General features: G+C 32.3%; 2 protein-coding genes and 1 long non-coding RNA gene across 4 annotated transcripts in view; 1 reads left to right on the forward strand and 2 right to left on the reverse strand.

Annotated features, from left to right (window-relative positions):
• The window catches only part of LOC127862002 (cell cycle checkpoint protein RAD17-like), a 147,257-nt gene that overhangs the window by 65,618 nt on the left and 61,163 nt on the right, over positions 1–20,476 (forward strand). The window lies entirely within an intron of this gene.
• The window catches only part of LOC127862012 (uncharacterized), a 95,993-nt gene continuing 76,741 nt past the window's right edge, over positions 1,225–20,476 (reverse strand). The window contains exon 3 of one of the 2 annotated variants that reach the window (XR_008040397.1): positions 1,225–1,385. This is a non-coding gene — a long non-coding RNA (uncharacterized LOC127862012). Of the gene's footprint in view, positions 1,386–4,372; positions 4,534–20,476 lie in introns of those variants that run through there. The other variant, XR_008040398.1, reaches the window with a different exon arrangement.
• The window catches only part of LOC127862005 (uncharacterized), a 30,940-nt gene continuing 19,349 nt past the window's right edge, over positions 8,886–20,476 (reverse strand). Inside the window, exons 4-5 of the mRNA XM_052400866.1 lie at positions 18,150–18,360; positions 8,886–8,899 (exon numbers count right to left, since the gene is read on the reverse strand). Of these exons, the coding sequence (XP_052256826.1) occupies positions 18,193–18,360 (168 nt within the window). The 3' untranslated portion in view covers positions 8,886–8,899; positions 18,150–18,192. The remainder of the gene's footprint in view (positions 8,900–18,149; positions 18,361–20,476) is intronic.

Genomic DNA, 20,476 nt, shown 5'->3' on the forward strand with positions numbered 1-20,476 from the left:
GCAAGTTATTTTGAGTTTTCAGTCGGACCAACTTTGTGGTTACTGTGGTTGCAGAAATGGTAAAGTGGAATTAGTAATTTGCCATAACTTGACAGTACTTAAGGTATGTGCGTGGATAAAGGACCCTGTTGGGAATATGCACATTTTTCAGGGTTGTTTTTTTTTCAACAGAAAATAATTGTGGTTCCTATGGTTACAGAAATAAGTGAAAACTGCATTTGTAAAAATGACATGCACTTTGTCGATGAAACTTAAACTGCGTGGATATAAGACCATATGTGGAGAATGCGCTTTACCTTATTTTTTGTGAGACTTATTCTTTCTGCAACAACATAAATTATGTAGAGGACGGCTGTTATGTCCATGAGAAAGCTTTTGTTATTTTATTCAATTCTTACTTTAACCTTTCGTAAAAAATGCACCTGTGTATACACTGTCTGTGACAGATTGAATATGCCAGTGACAATCATAAAATTGCCATATTTTTACGGATTTAAAAAATAATGTGACACATATGTAAGCAATCATAAAACAACATGGTGCGTTTAACACCTGTTACACTTCATCAAAGGTCAAGGTTAAGCTAAGAGGTCAAAGGTGAAATTTCAAAATTCTTGTCTTAGACATGTTTGCCATGTTTTGATTGTTGGTAAAATACCTTTGGAAAAATGTTAACCATTTTCAAACATTGCATTACGTGTTACACCAATCTCCATATCTCTAAGCAATTTCACAATAAAACAGTGTTAACTCGTTTTCATTCTTTATTATATCAATATTGTACAGAGCACATCATCATAACATGGCACAATAACAATCGTGTTTACAACAGTATTTACTGGTATTGTAGCACATATTCAACATATTTGGTTAACTGGATCTGTATGTTTTGATGTCCATGTTGACCCACACTGTGGTAGATCTGTCAGGTCTGGCTGTTCCAACTCCTGACGATGTTGATGGTGATGTTATCAATGTTGTCATTGCTGGCATTCTCCCGTCTTCCAGACTGGATTTGATAGTTTCTGCTGTAGTTCGAACCTGAAACAATACAAAGTATTAATGACTGTTCCATATCTATTAAATTTAAATTACAATGTGTATTTTTCAGCGACTAAAGTGCCAACATGTTTATATTGTATAGCTTTGCAATAAGAAATAGATATAATAATTAGCTTATACAAGAAAAGAGAGAGTATCCAAGCAAAAATGTATTGAATATGCTCAAGTACAAACCTGCATCTCTTTGTTTGTTATATATGTCTGGAACATTTGTTGCACTCCCTCAGTGACTGACAACCTCAGGGCCAGGTGTAGCTGCTGGAACTGGTTGTCCAACATCTCAGCTTTAAAGTAGCTGGCTCCCAGTAACTTCAACATATGGTCTGAAATGAAGATGATATGTTATATATTAGAAGATTAAAACAACTTTATGAGTGTATTGACTACAATAGATTCTGTATATCTTGAATAAACTAATTACAGCTCAGTGTTTTTAGTTGAGACAAAATATTTCAGTACATGTTTTTACCATTTTGAAGACATAATAATTTGTATTTCTATCGAACATGTGTACTCTGGGACAAATGATCTGATGTATATGTACTTACCTATTTCAGCTTTATTGTGTTCACTGTTATCAAGAGCAATCAACTGATGTCTCAGAGTGGTAGCTACTTGTACAATTTCCATCTTGATAATGTTGTAGTGTTTTAATTCAAATATTAGATGTTCAAATGTTAGATATATATTTATCTGAGGTTCATCCCATCCATATATACCCATAGACAATATATTGTTCACACCTAAACTATTCACAGCTTATACTTTGCAAACAGAATATCTTTGAAGATAAGGAGATCAAAGATAGATAAAAGACACACTTGTACTAATTGATTGTAATTTCTAGACAATTAAAGTTGTTAATTGGTCCCAATCACTTGGCTGGATGGTCATCAATTTAGACAATTAAATTACAATCACTGGGTTGGATTAATTGATTGACCTGAAGACAGGAAGTGTGTTATTGAGAATGTCCCATGCTTAATGTTTAATCATTTGGACACTTTTGAACATGTTACTTTTGTACAGATTCATTAATATTTTATTAATTTGTCCATAAGTAATTTGCATCAAATGTGTACAATAAATAGAGAATTTCATTAATGACAATGCTTGATGTTATAGTCAGTGTATTATCTGTTTATTTAAAGAATTGTTTATATGCAACAGTTCTTAAAAGGCAGCATATAACAGTTGGGCTGTTCATCTCTGTGTGTTTCTTGATTTTGTCTGGAAATTCTTGTATCGGCCATGAATGCATTACATTTTATTGATTTTAAAAAATAAAATGGCACAAATGTAAACCAATACAAAAAATGTGGGCCTGTGACACCTGTCTTTCTCAAGCTTAGATCAAGGTCAAATTTAGAGATTTTTAAGGTCAAATTTTGCAATAAAAAGCTTGAAAAGTCTTGTCTTTGCTACAAGATTACTATATATTTATGGATTTTCAGATAATTTCGCAAAATGTAATCCCTCATAAAATGACATTTGAATGTATGACTTGTCTCTCTACTACAAAGGTAAAGGTCACATAAGGTTGAAGGTCAAATTTAACCATGTCTGTTTTAGCTAAAGTTTGCCATATATTGGATGGATTTCAAAATTACTTTGCACACATGTTAACCATCAAAAGACAACATATTGCATGTAATTTCTGACTTACTACCTCGAAGGTAGAACCTGCACTTTTTAAAAAGTTTTAAAATGATTTCAAAATACGTTTTGGATTTGTTGATCATTAAAAAAGATTTAACTGTTAAATAAAATTCCTCCATATCCGAATTGTTTTGTCGCTTAAACAAGTTATTTAAATGTAATCCTTCATAAAATGACGATTTGCATGTTTCACTTGTCTCTCTACCGCAAAGGTAAAGTTCACATAAGGTTCAAGGTAAAGGTTTTCAATGCCTGTTTCAGCTATATGTTTGCCATATATTGGATGGATTTCAAAATAGCTTTGCACAAATGTAAACCATCAAAAGACAACATATTGCATGTAACTTGTGTCTTACAATCTCAAAGGTGGAGACTGTACTTTTTTATGTCCCTGAAGGAGGGCATATAGTGATTGCACTGTCCGTCCGTCTGTCCGTCAGTCAGTCACATTTTGCATTTAGGTTTCGAAAAATGCTCATAACTTCTATGTCGCTTCAGATGTAGCTTTAACATTCATATTTGGTATGCATGTGTATATGGACAAGGCCCTTCCATAAGCACAAACATTTTGACCCCTTTGACCTTGACGTTAGGGTCCGCATTTAGGTTTTGTAAAATGCGTTTAGGTTTTGAAAAATGCTCATAGCTTCTATCAAAGCGTTTATCAGGGGCATATGTCTTCCTATGGAGACAGCTCTTGTTTTTAAGTGATTTTGAAATACATTTTGGATTCGTTCCATGCTTAAAAATGATTTAACTGTTTAATAAAAAAAACCTCCACGTCCAAATTGTTGTCTCATAAATCCAGATAGTTTAGCTAAAACTGATTTGTTTCGTCACATTAATTACGACACATTACATAAATTCCGTAATCATTGTATAAAAGTATGGAAAACTGGTTCAGTAATAAAATTTACTGTAGGAATATAATAGTATGATATGTAATATAAACAGTGACACTCCGCAGGCCTAGTGGCATAATTGCCCTTTTGCCGTTATGTTGGCAGCGGGCCGTTTACAGACATCCGGGCCAGCTCTGCCATGTGTTATTGCCTAAATAATGTTGATGGATTGTTAAATAACTTGGCATTAATGTAAAACATCCTAAAATGGTGAGTCGTTTGTTAAACTAATCACCATATCTCAAAATAATTTAAAAATAACACATTGTATATTTTTTTTATTCTTTGTTATATAAGTATTGTACAGAGCACATCATCATAACATAGCACCATAACAATCGTGCTTACAACAGTATTTTCTGGTATTGTAGCACATATTCAACATATTTGGTTAACTGGATCTGTATGTATTAATGTCCATGTTGACCCACACTGTGGTAGATCTGTCAGGTCTGGTTCTTCCAACTGATGATGTTGATGGTGATGTCTTCAATGATGCCATAACTGGCGTTTTCCCGTCTTCCAGACTGGATTTGATAGTTTCTGCTGTATTTTGAACCTGAAACAATACAAAGTATTCATGACAGTTCGATGTCTATGAAATTAAAGTTGTTCAAAAAGTATTTGTGCTTTCAATGAGTATAAAGTGCCTTTATGTTTATCCTTTCTTGCTTGCATAAAAAATAGATAGAATTATTAGCTTATACAAGAAAAGAGAGAGTATCCAAGCAAAAATGTATTGAATATGCTCAAGTACAAACCTGCATCTCTTTGTTTGTTATATATGTCTGGAACATTTGTTGCACTCCCTCAGTGACTGACAACCTCAGGGCCAGGTGTAGCTGCTGGAACTGGTTGTCCAACATCTCAGCTTTAAAGTAGCTGGCTCCCAGTAACTTCAACATATGGTCTGAAATGAAGATGATAATTATGTTATATATTAGAAGATTAAAACAACTTTATGAGTGTATTGACTACAATAGATTCTGTATATATTGAATAAACTAATTACAGCTCAGTGTTTTTAGTTGAGACAAAATATTTCAGTACATGTTTTTACCATTTTGAAGACATAATAATTTGTATTTCTATTGAACATGTGTACTCTGGGACAAATTATCAGATATATATGTACATACCTATTTCAGCTTTATTGTGTTCACTGTTATCAAGAGCAATCAACTGATGTCTCAGAGTGTTAGCTACTTGTACAAGTTCCATCTTGATAATGTTGTAGTGTTTTAATTCAAATATTAGATGTTCAAATGTTAGATATATATTTGAGGTTCATCCCATCCATATATACCCATAGACAATATATTGTTCACACCTAAACTATTCACAGCTTATACTTTGCAAACAGAATATCTTTGAAGATAAGGAGATCAAAGATAGATAAAAGACCTACTTGTGCTAATTGATTGTAATCTCTAGACAATTAAAGTTGTTAATTGGTCCCAATCACTTGGCTGGATGGTCATCAATTTAGGTTGGATTAATTGATTGACATAAAGTCATGAAGTGTGTTATTGAGAATGTCCCATGCTTAATGTTTAATCATTTGGACACTTTTGAATATGTTACTTTTGTACAGATTCATTAATATTTTATTAATTTGTCCATAAGTAATTTGCATCAAATGTGTACAATAAATAGAGAATTTCATTGATGACAATGCTTGATGTTATAGTCAGTGTATTATCTGTTTATTTAAAGAATTGTTTATATGCAACAGTTCTTAAAAGGCAGCATATAACAGTCTGTGTGTGTGTGTGTTTCTTGATTTTGTCTGGAAATTCTTGTATCGGCCATGAATGCATTACATTTTATTGATTTTAAAAAATAAAATGGCACAAATGTAAACCAATACAAAAAATGTGGGCCTGTGACACCTGTCTTTCTCAAGCTTAGATCAAGGTCAAATTTAGAGATTTTTAAGGTCAAATTTTGCAATAAAAAGCTTGAAAAGTCTTGTCTTTGCCACAAGATTACTATATATTTATGGATTTTCAGATAATTTCACAAAATGTTATCCCTCATAAAATGACATTTGAATGTATGACTTGTCTCTCTACTACAAAGGTAAAGGTCACATAAGGTTGAAGGTCAAATTTATCCATGTCTGTTTTAGCTAAAGTTTGCCATATATTGGATGGATTTCAAAATTACTTTGCACACATGTTAACCATCAAAAGACAACATATTGCATGTAATTTCTGTCTTACTACCTCGAAGGTAGAACCTACACTTTTTTTAAAGTTTAAAAGTGATTTCAAAATACGTTTTGGATTTGTCAATGCTTAAAAAAGATGTAACTGTTAAATAAAATTCCTCCATATCCGAATTGTTTTGTCGCTTAAACAAGTTATTCAAATGTAATCCTTTATAAAATGACATTTGCATGTTTCACTTGTCCCTCTTCCGCAAAGGTAAAGTTCACATAAGGTTGAAGGTCAAAGTTGACAATGCCTGTTTCAGCTATATGTTTGCCATATATTGGATGGATTTCAAAATAGCTTTGCACAAATGTAAACCATCAAAAGACAACATATTGTATGTAATTTGTGTCTTACAATCTCAAAGGTGGAGACTGTACTTTTTTATGTCCCTGAAGGAGGGCATATAGTGATTGCACTGTCCGTCCGTCTGTCCGTCAGTCAGTCACATTTTGCATTTAGGTTTCGAAAAATGCTCATAACTTCTATGTCGCTTCAGATGTAGCTTTAACATTCATATTTGGTATGCATGTGTATATGGACAAGGCCCTTCCATAAGCACAAACATTTTGACCCCTTTGACCTTGACGTTAGGGTCCGCATTTAGGTTTTGTAAAATGCGTTTAGGTTTTGAAAAATGCTCATAGCTTCTATCAAAGCGTTTATCATTGTATAAAAGTATGGAAAACTGGTTCAGTAATAAAATTTACTGTAGGAATATAATAGTATGATATGTAATATAAACAGTGACACTCCGCAGGCCTAGTGGCATAATTGCCCTTTTGCCGTTATGTTGGCAGCGGGCCGTTTACAGACATCCGGGCCAGCTCTGCCATGTGTTATTGCCTAAATAATGTTGATGGATTGTTAAATAACTTGGCATTAATGTAAAACATCCTAAAATGGTGAGTCGTTTGTTAAACTAATCACCATATCTCAAAATAATTTAAAAATAACACATTGTTTATATTTTTTTTATTCTTTGTTATATAAGTATTGTACAGAGCACATCATCATAACATAGCACCATAACAATCGTGCTTACAACAGTATTTTCTGGTATTGTAGCACATATTCAACATATTTGGTTAACTGGATCTGTATGTATTAATGTCCATGTTGACCCACACTGTGGTAGATCTGTCAGGTCTGGTTCTTCCAACTGATTACTTTGCACACATGTTAACCATCAAAAGACAACATATTGCATGTAATTTCTGTCTTACTACCTCGAAGGTAGAACCTACACTTTTTTTAAAGTTTAAAAGTGATTTCAAAATACGTTTTGGATTTGTCAATGCTTAAAAAAGATGTAACTGTTAAATAAAATTCCTCCATATCCGAATTGTTTTGTCGCTTAAACAAGTTATTCAAATGTAATCCTTTATAAAATGACATTTGCATGTTTCACTTGTCCCTCTTCCGCAAAGGTAAAGTTCACATAAGGTTGAAGGTCAAAGTTGACAATGCCTGTTTCAGCTATATGTTTGCCATATATTGGATGGATTTCAAAATAGCTTTGCACAAATGTAAACCATCAAAAGACAACATATTGTATGTAATTTGTGTCTTACAATCTCAAAGGTGGAGACTGTACTTTTTTATGTCCCTGAAGGAGGGCATATAGTGATTGCACTGTCCGTCCGTCTGTCCGTCAGTCAGTCACATTTTGCATTTAGGTTTCGAAAAATGCTCATAACTTCTATGTCGCTTCAGATGTAGCTTTAACATTCATATTTGGTATGCATGTGTATATGGACAAGGCCCTTCCATAAGCACAAACATTTTGACCCCTTTGACCTTGACGTTAGGGTCCGCATTTAGGTTTTGTAAAATGCGTTTAGGTTTTGAAAAATGCTCATAGCTTCTATCAAAGCGTTTATCATTGTATAAAAGTATGGAAAACTGGTTCAGTAATCAGGGGCTTATGTCTTCCTATGGAGACAGCTCTTGTTTTTAAGTGATTTTGAAATACATTTTGGATTCGTTCCATGCTTAAAAATGATTTAACTGTTTAATAAAAAAAACCTCCACGTCCAAATTGTTGTCTCATAAATCCAGATAGTTTAGCTAAAACTGATTTGTTTCGTCACATTAATTACGACACATTACATAAATTCCGTAATCATTGTATAAAAGTATGGAAAACTGGTTCAGTAATAAAATTTACTGTAGGAATATAATAGTATGATATGTAATATAAACAGTGACACTCCGCAGGCCTAGTGGCATAATTGCCCTTTTGCCGTTATGTTGGCAGCGGGCCGTTTACAGACATCCGGGCCAGCTCTGCCATGTGTTATTGCCTAAATAATGTTGATGGATTGTTAAATAACTTGGCATTAATGTAAAACATCCTAAAATGGTGAGTCGTTTGTTAAACTAATCACCATATCTCAAAATAATTTAAAAATAACACATTGTTTATATTTTTTTTATTCTTTGTTATATAAGTATTGTACAGAGCACATCATCATAACATAGCACCATAACAATCGTGCAGTATTTTCTGGTATTGTAGCACATATTCAACATATTTGGTTAACTGGATCTGTATGTATTAATGTCCATGTTGACCCACACTGTGGTAGATCTGTCAGGTCTGGTTCTTCCAACTGATGATGTTGATGGTGATGTCTTCAATGATGCCATAACTGGCGTTTTCCCGTCTTCCAGACTGGATTTGATAGTTTCTGCTGTATTTTGAACCTGAAACAATACAAAGTATTCATGACAGTTCGATGTCTATGAAATTAAAGTTGTTCAAAAAGTATTTGTGCTTTCAATGAGTATAAAGTGCCTTTATGTTTATCCTTTCTTGCTTGCATAAAAAATAGATATAATTATTAGCTTATACAAGAAAAGAGAGAGTATCCAAGCAAAAATGTATTGAATATGCTCAAGTACAAACCTGCATCTCTTTGTTTGTTATATATGTCTGGAACATTTGTTGCACTCCCTCAGTGACTGACAACCTCAGGGCCAGGTGTAGCTGCTGGAACTGGTTGTCCAACATCTCAGCTTTAAAGTAGCTGGCTCCCAGTAACTTCAACATATGGTCTGAAATGAAGATGATAATTATGTTATATATTAGAAGATTAAAACAACTTTATGAGTGTATTGACTACAATAGATTCTGTATATATTGAATAAACTAATTACAGCTCAGTGTTTTTAGTTGAGACAAAATATTTCAGTACATGTTTATACCCTTTTGAAGACATAATAATTTTGTATTTCTATCGAACATGTGTTCTCTGGGACAAATGATCTGATATGTACATACCTATTTCAGCTTTATTGTGTTCACTGTTATCAAGAGCAATCAACTGATGTGTCAGAGTGTTAGCTACTTGTACAAGTTCCGTCTTGATAATGTTGTAGTGTTTTAATTCAAATATATGATGTTCAAATGTTAGATATATATTTATATGAGGTTCATCCCATCCATATATACCCATAGACAATATATTGTTCACACCTAAACTATTCACAGCTTATACTTTGCAAACAGAATATCTTTGAAGATAAGGAGATCAAAGATAGATAAAAGACACACTTGTGCTAATTGATTGTAATTTCTAGACAATTAAAGTTGTTAATTGGTCCCAATCACTTGGCTGGATGGTCATCAATTTAGACAATTAAATTACAATCACTGGGTTGGATTAATTGATTGACATGAAGTCAGGAAGTGTGTTATTGAGAATGTCCCATGCTTAATGTTTAATCATTTGGACACTTTTGAACACGTTACTTTTGTACGGATTCATTAATATTTTATTAATTTGTCCATAAGTAATTTGCATCAAATGTGTACAATAAATAGAGAATTTCATTAATGACAATGCTTGATGTTATAGTCAGTGTATTATCTGTTTATTTAAAGAATTGTTTATATGCAACCGTTCTTAAAAGGCAGCATATAAAAGTTGGGCTGTTCATCTGTGTGTGTTTCTTGATTTTGTCTGGAAATTCTTGTATCGGCCATGAATGCATTACATTTTATTGATTTAAAAAATTAAATGGCACAAATGTAAACCAATACAAAAAATGTGGGCCTGTGACACCTGTCTTTCTAAAGCTTAGATCAAGGTCAAATTTAGAGATTTTTAAGGTCAAATTTTGCAATAAAAAGCTTGAAAAGTCTTGTCTTTGCCACAAGATTACTATATATTTATGGATTTTCAGATAATTTCGCAAAATGTAATCCCTCATAAAATGACATTTGAATGTATGACTTGTCTCTCTACTACAAACCCTTCTCAAAATAAAATACACTTTTTAACAAAATACGCTTTATAAAGTGTATTTTTTCTGCATTTTTACCGAAAAGTGTATTTTTTCTGCATTTTTTTCATAATTAAGTGCACTAAAGTGCATTTTTTCTGTATTTTCATTATCTTTAAGTGTATTTTACTGTACTTTAAGTGTATCTTCTGTAGACAAAGTGCATCTTTTTATGCAATAAGTGCATTTTTTTAATGAAGTGCATTTTTTGTGCATATTAGTGTATCTTCTGATTTGCAAAATAAATATTCTTTCTGTACAAGTGTAGTTTTAGAGCATCTTCATAAAAAAGAGCAACACTATAGCAAATAACTGAAGTTAAAGGACAGAGATATAGTGTTTAATAGGCGGATTGTACTGAATTCTTTTTTATCTTCACATAATGTTTATGGTCTTACTATTGCAATTTGTCTGCTCATAAAATATGTGAATCAGTAGAGCAGCTTTTAAAGGGAAAAGTACAACTAAATCAGGCTGTGGGTAAATAATAAAAAAAATTGAAAGTGTCAAAAAAATTATGTGGGCTTGCCAGAATCAATTATATCTCCACAACATAAAAAACAAGTATTTGAACTTTCTTACACTGATATTTAACCCCAATTCAATTAATGTCTACCACATTGCCTATTAACATACATTTTAAAAGACAATTTAAATAATATTTATAATATTATATTTATTTCCTAACACCATTCAGTATGTTATATTGAAATATTCACAATTAAATATAATATGCTAAGTGTGCTGTGTATTATTCAATAAATATCAGATAAGATCAGGATCAGATAAGAGATCAATTAGCATCATAAACACTAATCCCTATCAGTGCTCCATCTAGCCAAAACAAAGGGGTGTTTATAGAATTTTGATTGGTTCTGGGACCATCTATTTGAAAACAAACCACTTTTGATTGGCTGGAGCACAGCAAGTTATTTGGAGGACAGGAAGTTATTTTTGTAAACAATTTGGTTTCAGCACGGACTCTAGATTACACAGATATGAAACGGGACCGTTACGCCAAATATCTTGTTGTGTCTAAGTCACGTGACCGTGTCGTAACTATCGATCTTCTATCGAAGCGCCGAGGTTATAAATTTGATGTACCCACTCACGTATTTTGTTAAATTATAGTTTCATTTCTAGGCCGATTTTGACAAATTATATATCATTACAAAGCTTACGTAACGTAGTTTTCAGATATATAAATATATATTAAGTTTTTCTTCTGATTTCGGCAGCCCGGCGAGTTATAACTTTAACTTTTGCAAATAACATACCGTTTTGGAGTTTTAGAATCTAGATTTACGGTTGACATGTTCGTACTTTATACATAATTGTAGCGTTTATATTTGGAGTTCAGTTTTAAAAATAACATCTTGCTTAGGAGAATAGAATTCTGTATACGATAGAAAAAAAAATTGTTTAAAAACGAAAGTAATTAAGGAATGAAGGCGGGAAAATGTAGCGCGCGTTCCTAACGCACTGAACTGATGCTACGGTCTTGGCGATTATGCTTTTGTTTAGATACCGGCCATTGAATTTCCTTTGCCATGATTATTATATTTTTTATGAAATATATTGAAATATTTTGTTCTAGAGACATATCCATAAAGCTAAGTATTAATGAAGCTTAATAAATTTACGATTTCATCTCTTGATTATAACACAGAAAGGGTGTTAATTTTATGATGAAACAGCGTATACAAATGTATAGCGGACCCTCTTGATATTTTTCGGCTTTGCATACTTCAAAACATTCATCGTTTGTTGTTTATTATCAAAAAGGTAATTATGTAAAATTATATGAAAGGTTATTAACCATAAATTATCAATTAATTAAAATTATTTAAAGATTCTTGAAAATCACGGTCAACTGTCTATGCATGTATATTGAAATATCTTTATAAGTTAACAGAGTTATAAATATATTGAATTCTAAATTAAAACTCTGTATTATTTGTATTTTTCGGAAAGATTATTTAACCCTGTTGTGGTCAAATGAGAATGCTGTTTTTAATTATGTTGTTCCGTACACTACCATACACTCTTTATAGGACTACGAAATGACAGAGTTTTTTTACCGGTACCCGCTAAATACGTTAAATGTTAAGTATTAGATTTTTTAAAGGTTTAAAATGTACATGTATAGGTATTAAGCACTTATAATTATTGTGATTTAGCTGGCTGACATCTATACAGTATTTAGTTTATGGCAATCTGTATGGGCAGATGACTATAAATGTTTTCAATACGCTACATATCTTATAAACGCAAAATTGAGTATTTGGCGTTACATTACTCCAAGAAATGACCACTAATACTACGAGAAGACATGGAGGTATCATAAAAAGTTTAAACTGACCAGACATTGCCACCTGTGGTTAGGGACCAATATACAAGTATAGGTCCCTGCTGTGGCGTATGACACCATAGTGTTATTTAGTATTGGTCGGCACAGTATCTGATCATAACGAGATAATTGGCTTGTGCTGAACACAGGGGCAATAAAACCACAGATCTATCAATAAACAAGATTATTGAGATATCTTTTATTGAACACCGCGATAAAAATGCTCAAACCATGGACTCTAGATTACACGGATAAAAAACATGGCAACATTCTCAGAATCATCACTGCTATATGTGTAATCACCTAACAATTCGTCTTAAAATAATTTATATATTTGAGTTGAAGACGATTTACTGTTGTTTAAGTCTGAATAAACTATCTGTCTGCCTGTCTAAATCCAAGCCGTCATCGTCCCGGTGAAAAAAATCTGATTTTCAATAGTTGGACATGATGCCCTGATGTCAAAATACGAAATGACCCGCGTAACACGGACCGTGATTTTCAAGAATCTTTAATAAATAGATAATTTAAGGTAAATAACATTTCAAATAATTATACATAATTACCTTGTTGATAATAAACAGCAAACGATGAATGTTTTTGACACCCATTTTATTTCAAGTATGCATGCAAAGCCGAATAATATCGAGAGGGTCCGCTATATACGCTGTTTCATCATAAATTTTACACCCTTTCTGTGTTATAAACAAGAGCTGAAATCGTTAATTTATTAAGATTCATTTATAATAAGCTTTATTGATATGTTTCGTGAACAAAATACTACAATATATTCCCTAAAAAATATAATAAGATGGCAAAAGAAATTAAATGGCCGGTTTCTAAACAAAAGCATAATCGCCAAGACCGTAGCATCAGTTCAGTGCGTTAGGAACGCGCGCTACATTTTCCCGCCTTCATTCCTTAATTACTTTCATTTTTAAACAAATTTTTTTTCTATCGTATACAGAATTCTATTCTCCTAAGCAAGATGTAATTTTTAAAACTGAACTCCAAATATAAACGCTACAAATTGGTATTAAGTACGAACATGTCAACCGTAAATCTAGATTCTAAAACTCCAAAACGGTATGATATTTGCAAAAGTTTAAGTTATAACTCGCCGGGCTGTCGAAATCAGAAGAAAAACTTAATATATATTGATATATCTGTTTACTACGTAACGTAAGCTTTCTAATGATATATAATTTGTCAAAATCGGCCGAGAAATGAAACTATAATTTAACAAAAGACGTGAGTGGGTACATCAAAATGTATAACCTCGGCACTTCGCTGTACGCTAATCGTAAAAGATCGATAGCCACAACACGTTAAAACGCGCGGTGGTAAAACATAAAATGTGTATTTCTTGTGTTTAACTCGCTATAAATCCATTAATAACAACGGGAATATACTAAAAGTTATATTTTTTTGAAAGAGGAATTAATAAGCAACAAGATAACGTATAAACCAATAAAATCGGATGAATAGTTTTTGCATAAGATTGAATTTACTACAGTAAGGGTCAAATACTCGATTCATCTCCTGTCAATATACACTCCGTGGTTTCAGCAACTTAAATTGAGCTAAATTTTTAGGTATAGTTCAGCAACATTAATTCTAGTGTCAAATGTCTTGAAATTCTTTCAGCACATGAACTATTGTGTGATGAAAACAATGTGTATTTACTACAATGTGTAAATCAACAATAAGTTTGTTGCAAAGAAGATTCATAGTGGGTGGTTAAAGTGATCAACAACTGCCGTTTTTGTTTTTTTGGAATGCTGAGGAACAGCTGTAACAGGTTTGTATTTTCATTTCTGCATCTCTTTTTAATTAATTAATGATCATTATCATATTTATGTATTGTCACTGGGAAATGTAACTGGATGAGTAAATGTAATGCAATTTTAAGGAAAAAAACACCATTTGAATTATTATGGCTGTATTTTATGGTTATTGTCATCTTAAAATTTATTTATACCTATTTCTTGTCATTAATGAACAGATTTCTTTCCCCCATATTTAATCAGAACTTTAATATTTTATATTTGAAGGTTAAACCCCAAGGTGAAATTTACATTGATCGGAAGATCCATTGGACAGAATGTGCATCATCGCCTGCCAAAAAAGGGAGCAAAAAGGGGACTACCTGATGTATGGACATGTATACCAGGTTTTACCCTGCACGAGCAGGCCAACTTGAGGGGAACAGGAGTGGGAAACCGTGCCCTGTAGCTTGTCCTTGACCAAGAAAAGATGGATTTGTTGAGAGGTAAAACTATATAATAAAGGTTATTGCAATTCAAAGACGTCACACTTCCGACCAGTCCACACAGCCAAAGGAGACCACATATATTAGTACATTTATTAATAGTATTTTCTATCAAACGTAATTTCTTTAAATTATTTATGAAAAGCGTAAAGTCACATGTGATCACGAGATTAAAATTGCAAAAATAAACAAACAAAAACAACAAGCCAACAAACTTGTTTTGATTTAAATTTATGATATTTATAGCAACTGTTGAACAAGATTACCATAACAGCAATATTTAACACTTACATTATAAAATATCTTTCAGGACCTGATCTCAAATGAGATCATGCACGAGAAGCGCCTCACAGACCATGACAGTAGTATTCAGACCTGATCAGCTGGTGAAGTGCTCTATAAAGGGTTGTTTATGAATGCATTATTTGTAAGGAACAGTGTATAACAACAAATATAGTGACAGGGGCTAAGCTGCTAAATATTGTCAGCATGTATGCAGTGATTTTCTTTGGAAATTCAAAACAACCTGTACGTACTGGCTCTCAGAAGGGCATGTTTTAGCGCAATAATGAACAAAAAAAGGAAGATCTTAAAAATAAGGTATAGATTTATATAAATTTCATGAAAACTGTTCATTTATCATATATTAGGATCCAGAATATGATTGAATTAAATGTGCTGCTTTTGTCCATATCAAAAAGGGATTTGGAATTAATGTAATATATAAAAATCTAGTAAATGATAGGAAAAACATTTCAGCTTAAGGAGGGGAAAATATAATATTTTTGAAGTGGAAACCATCTGTATTTGGCTGTTAATCAGTTTCCGGTAATCAGAGGGGAGAAAAATCACTGGTATGAGCTTGATATTTTCAATTGTTAATTCCAGATAGGCAATAGCCCGTTTGAATCCTCTCTTTTATGTAGATATGTAACATTTGTTTTTGTTTTTTAAGGTTTAACATTCTTATAAAAGTGTGTATTTATCTATTGAATTGTACTTTTTGTTTTTTATGTATGTGTTTACACTAACCTTTCATTTAAAGAATGAATGCTGACTTCAAAATGCTGGGATTTTTTTTTTAATTTGGTTAATTTTTAAGCATATTAATTTGAAGTGATGAAAAGTACACTTGAGCGTATAATGCGCTTAAAAAATTCACTTCCAACACTTCAAAAAGTGTATCATTTGTATGACTAAAGATGCACTCAAGTGTATTAATGCGCTTAAAAATTCACTTTTAATATTGTAAGGTGTATTATTTGTATGACCGGGAATGCACTCAAGTGTATTAATGCGCTTAAAAAAATTCACTTTCAATTTTGTAAGGTGTATTATTTGTATCAGTGGAAATGCACTCAAGTGTATTAATGCGCTTACAAAAATTCACTTTGAATACTCAATGAAGTGTTTTGTTTGTAAGTCTGGAAATGCACTCAAGTGTATTAATGGGCTTAAAAAATTCACTTTGAATACTCCATGAAGTGTATTATTTTTATGAGTTAAAATACACTCAAGTGTATTGATGCACTTGAAAGATTACTTAAGTTACCGATAAGTGTATTATTTGTATGACTGGAAATGCACTCAAGTGTATTAATGCGCTTAAATAATTTGCTTTTAATTCTGTAATGTGTATTATTTGAATGACTGGAAATGCACTCAAGTGTATTAATGCGCTTTAAAAAATTAACTTTGACCATGAAGTGTATTATTTGTATGTCTTAAAATACACTCAAGTGTATAAATGCACTTAAAAATAAACTTAAGCGCACTTATTATCATAATAAACGCACTTTAGTGTATTTTTCGTGGAAAAAAAATACACTTAAATGTATAAACACACTAGTAAAAAGTGTTTTTTTTTAACAGATTAAAATGCACTTGTTAAGCAAAAAATACGGTGCCAATAACATGCGCATTAAATGCGCATTTAATGTGCATTTAATGCGCATTAAATGCGCATTTAGTGCACTTTTTCGAGAAGGGAAGATAAAGGTTACATAAGGTTGAAGGTCAAATTTAACCATGTCTGTTTTAGCTAAAGTTTGCCATATATTGGATGGATTTCAAAATTACTTTGCACACATGTTAACCATCAAAAGACAACATATTGCATGTAATTTCTGTCTTACTACCTCGAAGGTAGAACCTGCACTTTTTAAAAAGTTTAAAAGTGATTTCAAAATACGTTTTGGATTTGTTGATGCTTAAAAAAGATTTAACTGTTAAATAAAATTCCTTCATATCCGAATTGTTTTGTCGCTTAAACAAGTTATTCAAAGGTAATCCTTCATAAAATGATGATTTGCATGTTTCACTTGTCTCTCTACCGCAAAGGTAAAGTTCACATAAGGTTCAAGGTAAAGGTTTTCAATGCCTGTTTCAGCTATATGTTTGCCATATATTGGATGGATTTCAAAATAGCTTTGCACAAATGTAAACCATCAAAAGACAACATATTGTATGTAATTTGTGTCGTATACAATCTCAAAGGTGGAGACTGTACTTTTTTATGTCCCTGAAGGAGGGCATATAGTGATTGCACTGTCTGTCCGTCTGTCCGTCAGTCAGTCACATTTTGCATTTAGGTTTCGAAAAATGCTCATAACTTCTATGTCGCTTCAGATGTAGATTTAACATTCATATTAGGTATGCATGTGTATATGGACAAGGCCCTTCCATAAGCACAAAAATTTTGACCCCTTTGACCTAGACCTTGAAGTTAGGGTCCGCGTTTAGGTTTTGTAAAATGCGTTTAGGTTTTGAAAAATGCTCATAACTTCTATCAAAGCGTTTATCAGGGGCATATGTCTTCCTATGGAGACAGCTCTTGTTTTTAAGTGATTTTGAAATACATTTTAGATTCGTTCCATGCTTAAAAATGATTTAACTGTTAAATAAAAAAAAACTCCACGTCCGAATTGTTGTCTCATAAATCCAGATAGTTTAGCTTAAACTGATTTGTTTTGTCACATTAATTACGACACATTACATAAATTCTGTAATCATAGAATAAAAATACGGAAAACTGGTTCAGTAATAAAATTTACTGTAGGAATAAAATAGTATGATATATATATATGTAATATAAACAGTGACACTCCGCAGGCCTTGTGGCATAATTGCCCTTTTGACGTTATGTTGGCAGCGGGCCGTTTACAGACATCAGGGCCAGCTCTTCCATGTGTTATTGCCTAAATAATATGTTGACGGATTGTTAAATAACTTGGCATTTATGTAAAACATCCTAAAATGGTGAGTCGTTTGTTAAACTTATCACCATATGTCAAAATAATTTAAAAATAACACATTGTTTTTATTTTTTTTATTCTTTGTTATATAAGTAATGTACAGAGCACATCATCATAACATAGCACCATAACAATCGTGCTTACAACAGTATTTTCTGGTATTGTAGCACATATTCAACATATTTGGTTAACTGGATCTGTATGTATTAATGTCCATGTTGACCCACACTGTGGTAGATCTGTCAGGTCTGGTTCTTCCAACTGATGATGTTGATGGTGATGTCATCAATGATGTCATAACTGGTGTTCGCCCGTCTTCCAGACTGGATTTGATAGTTTCTGCTGTATTTTGAACCTGAAACAATACAAAGTATTCATGACAGTTCCATATCTATGACATTAAAGTTGTTCAAAAAGTATTTGTGCTTTCAATGAGTATAAAGTGCCTTCATGTTTATATTTTATTGCTTGCATAAAAAAAAGATATAATTATTAGCTTATACAAGAAAAGAGAGAGTATCCAAGCAAAAATGTATTGAATATGCTCAAGTACAAACCTGCATCTCTTTGTTTGTTATATATGTCTGGAACATTTGTTGCACTCCCTCAGTGACTGACAACCTCAGGGCCAGGTGTAGCTGCTGGAACTGGTTGTCCAACATCTCAGCTTTAAAGTAGCTGGCTCCCAGTAACTTCAACATATGGTCTGAAATGAAGATGATAATTATGTTATATATTAGAAGATTAAAACAACTTTATGAGTGTATTGACTACAATAGATTCTGTATATCTTGAATAAACTAATTACAGCTCAGTGTTTTTAGTTGAGACAAAATATTTCAGTACATGTTTTTACCATTTTGAAGACATAATAATTTGTATTTCTATCGAACATGTGTACTCTGGGACAAATGATCTGATATATATGTACTTACCTATTTCAGCTTTATTGTGTTCACTGTTATCAAGAGCAATCAAATGATGTCTCAGAGTGTTAGCTACTTGTACAATTTCCATCTTGATAATGTTGTAGTGTTTTAATTTAAATATTAGATGTTCAAATGTTAGATATATATTTATCTGAGGTTCATCCCATCCATATATACCCATAGACAATATATTGTTCACACCTAAACTATTCACAGCTTATACTTTGCAAACAGAATATCTTTGAAGATAAGGAGATCAAAGATAGATAAAATACACACTTGTACTAATTGATTGTAATTTCTAGACAATTAAAGTTGTTAATTGGTCCCAATCACTTGGCTGGATGGTCATCAATTTAGACAATTAAATTGCAATCACTGGGTTGGATTAATTGATTGACCTGAAGACAGGAAGTGTGTTATTGAGAATGTCCCATGCTTAATGTTTAATAATTTGGACACTTTTGAACATGTTACTTTTTACAGATTCATTAATATTTTATTAATTTGTCCATAAGTAATTTGCATTAAATGTGTACAATAAATAGAGTATTTCATTGATGACAATGCTTGATGTTATAGTCAGTGTATTATCTGTTTATTTAAAGAATTGTTTATATGCAACAGTTCTTAAAAGGCAGCATATAACAGTTGGGCTGTTCATCTGTGTGTGTTTCTTGATTTTGTCTGGAAATTCTTGTATCGGCCATGAATGCATTACATTTTATTGATTTTAAAAAATAAAATGGCACAAATGTAAACCAATACAAAAAATGTGGGCCTGTGACACCTGTCTTTCTCACGCTTAGATCAAGGTCAAATTTAGAGATTTTTAAGGTCAAATTTTGCAATAAAAAGCTTGAAAAGTCTTGTCTTTGCCACAAGATTACCATATATTTATGGATTTTCAGATAATTTCACAAAATGTTATCCCTCATAAAATGACATTTGAATGTATGACTTGTCTCTCTACTACAAAGGTAAAGGTCACATAAGGTTGAAGGTCAAATTTATCCATGTCTGTTTTAGCTAAAGTTTGCCATATATTGGATGGATTTCAAAATTACTTTGCACACATGTTAACCATCAAAAGACAACATATTGCATGTAATTTCTGTCTTACCACCTCGAAGGTAGAACCTGCACTTTTTTAAAAGTGATTTCAAAATACGTTTTGGATTTGTCAATGCTTAAAAAAGATTTAACTGTTAAATAAAAATTCCTCCATATCCGAATTGTTTTGTCGCTTAAACAAGTTATTCAAATGTAATCCTTCATAAAATGACATTTGCATGTTTTACTTGTACCTCTACCGCAAAGGTAAAGTTCACATAAGGTTGAAGGTCAAAGTTGACAATGCCTGTTTCAGCTATATGTTTGCCATATATTGGATGGATTTCAAAATAGCTTTGCACAAATGTAAACCATCAAAAGACAACATATTGTATGTAATTTGTGTCTTACAATCTCAAAGGTGGAGACTGTACTTTTTTATGTCCCTGAAGGAGGGCATATAGTGATTGCACTGTCCGTGCGTCTGTC

The sequence above is a fragment of the Dreissena polymorpha genome, chromosome 16, assembly GCF_020536995.1.
Source record: "Dreissena polymorpha isolate Duluth1 chromosome 16, UMN_Dpol_1.0, whole genome shotgun sequence".
NCBI classification, from domain to species: domain Eukaryota; kingdom Metazoa; phylum Mollusca; class Bivalvia; order Myida; family Dreissenidae; genus Dreissena; species Dreissena polymorpha.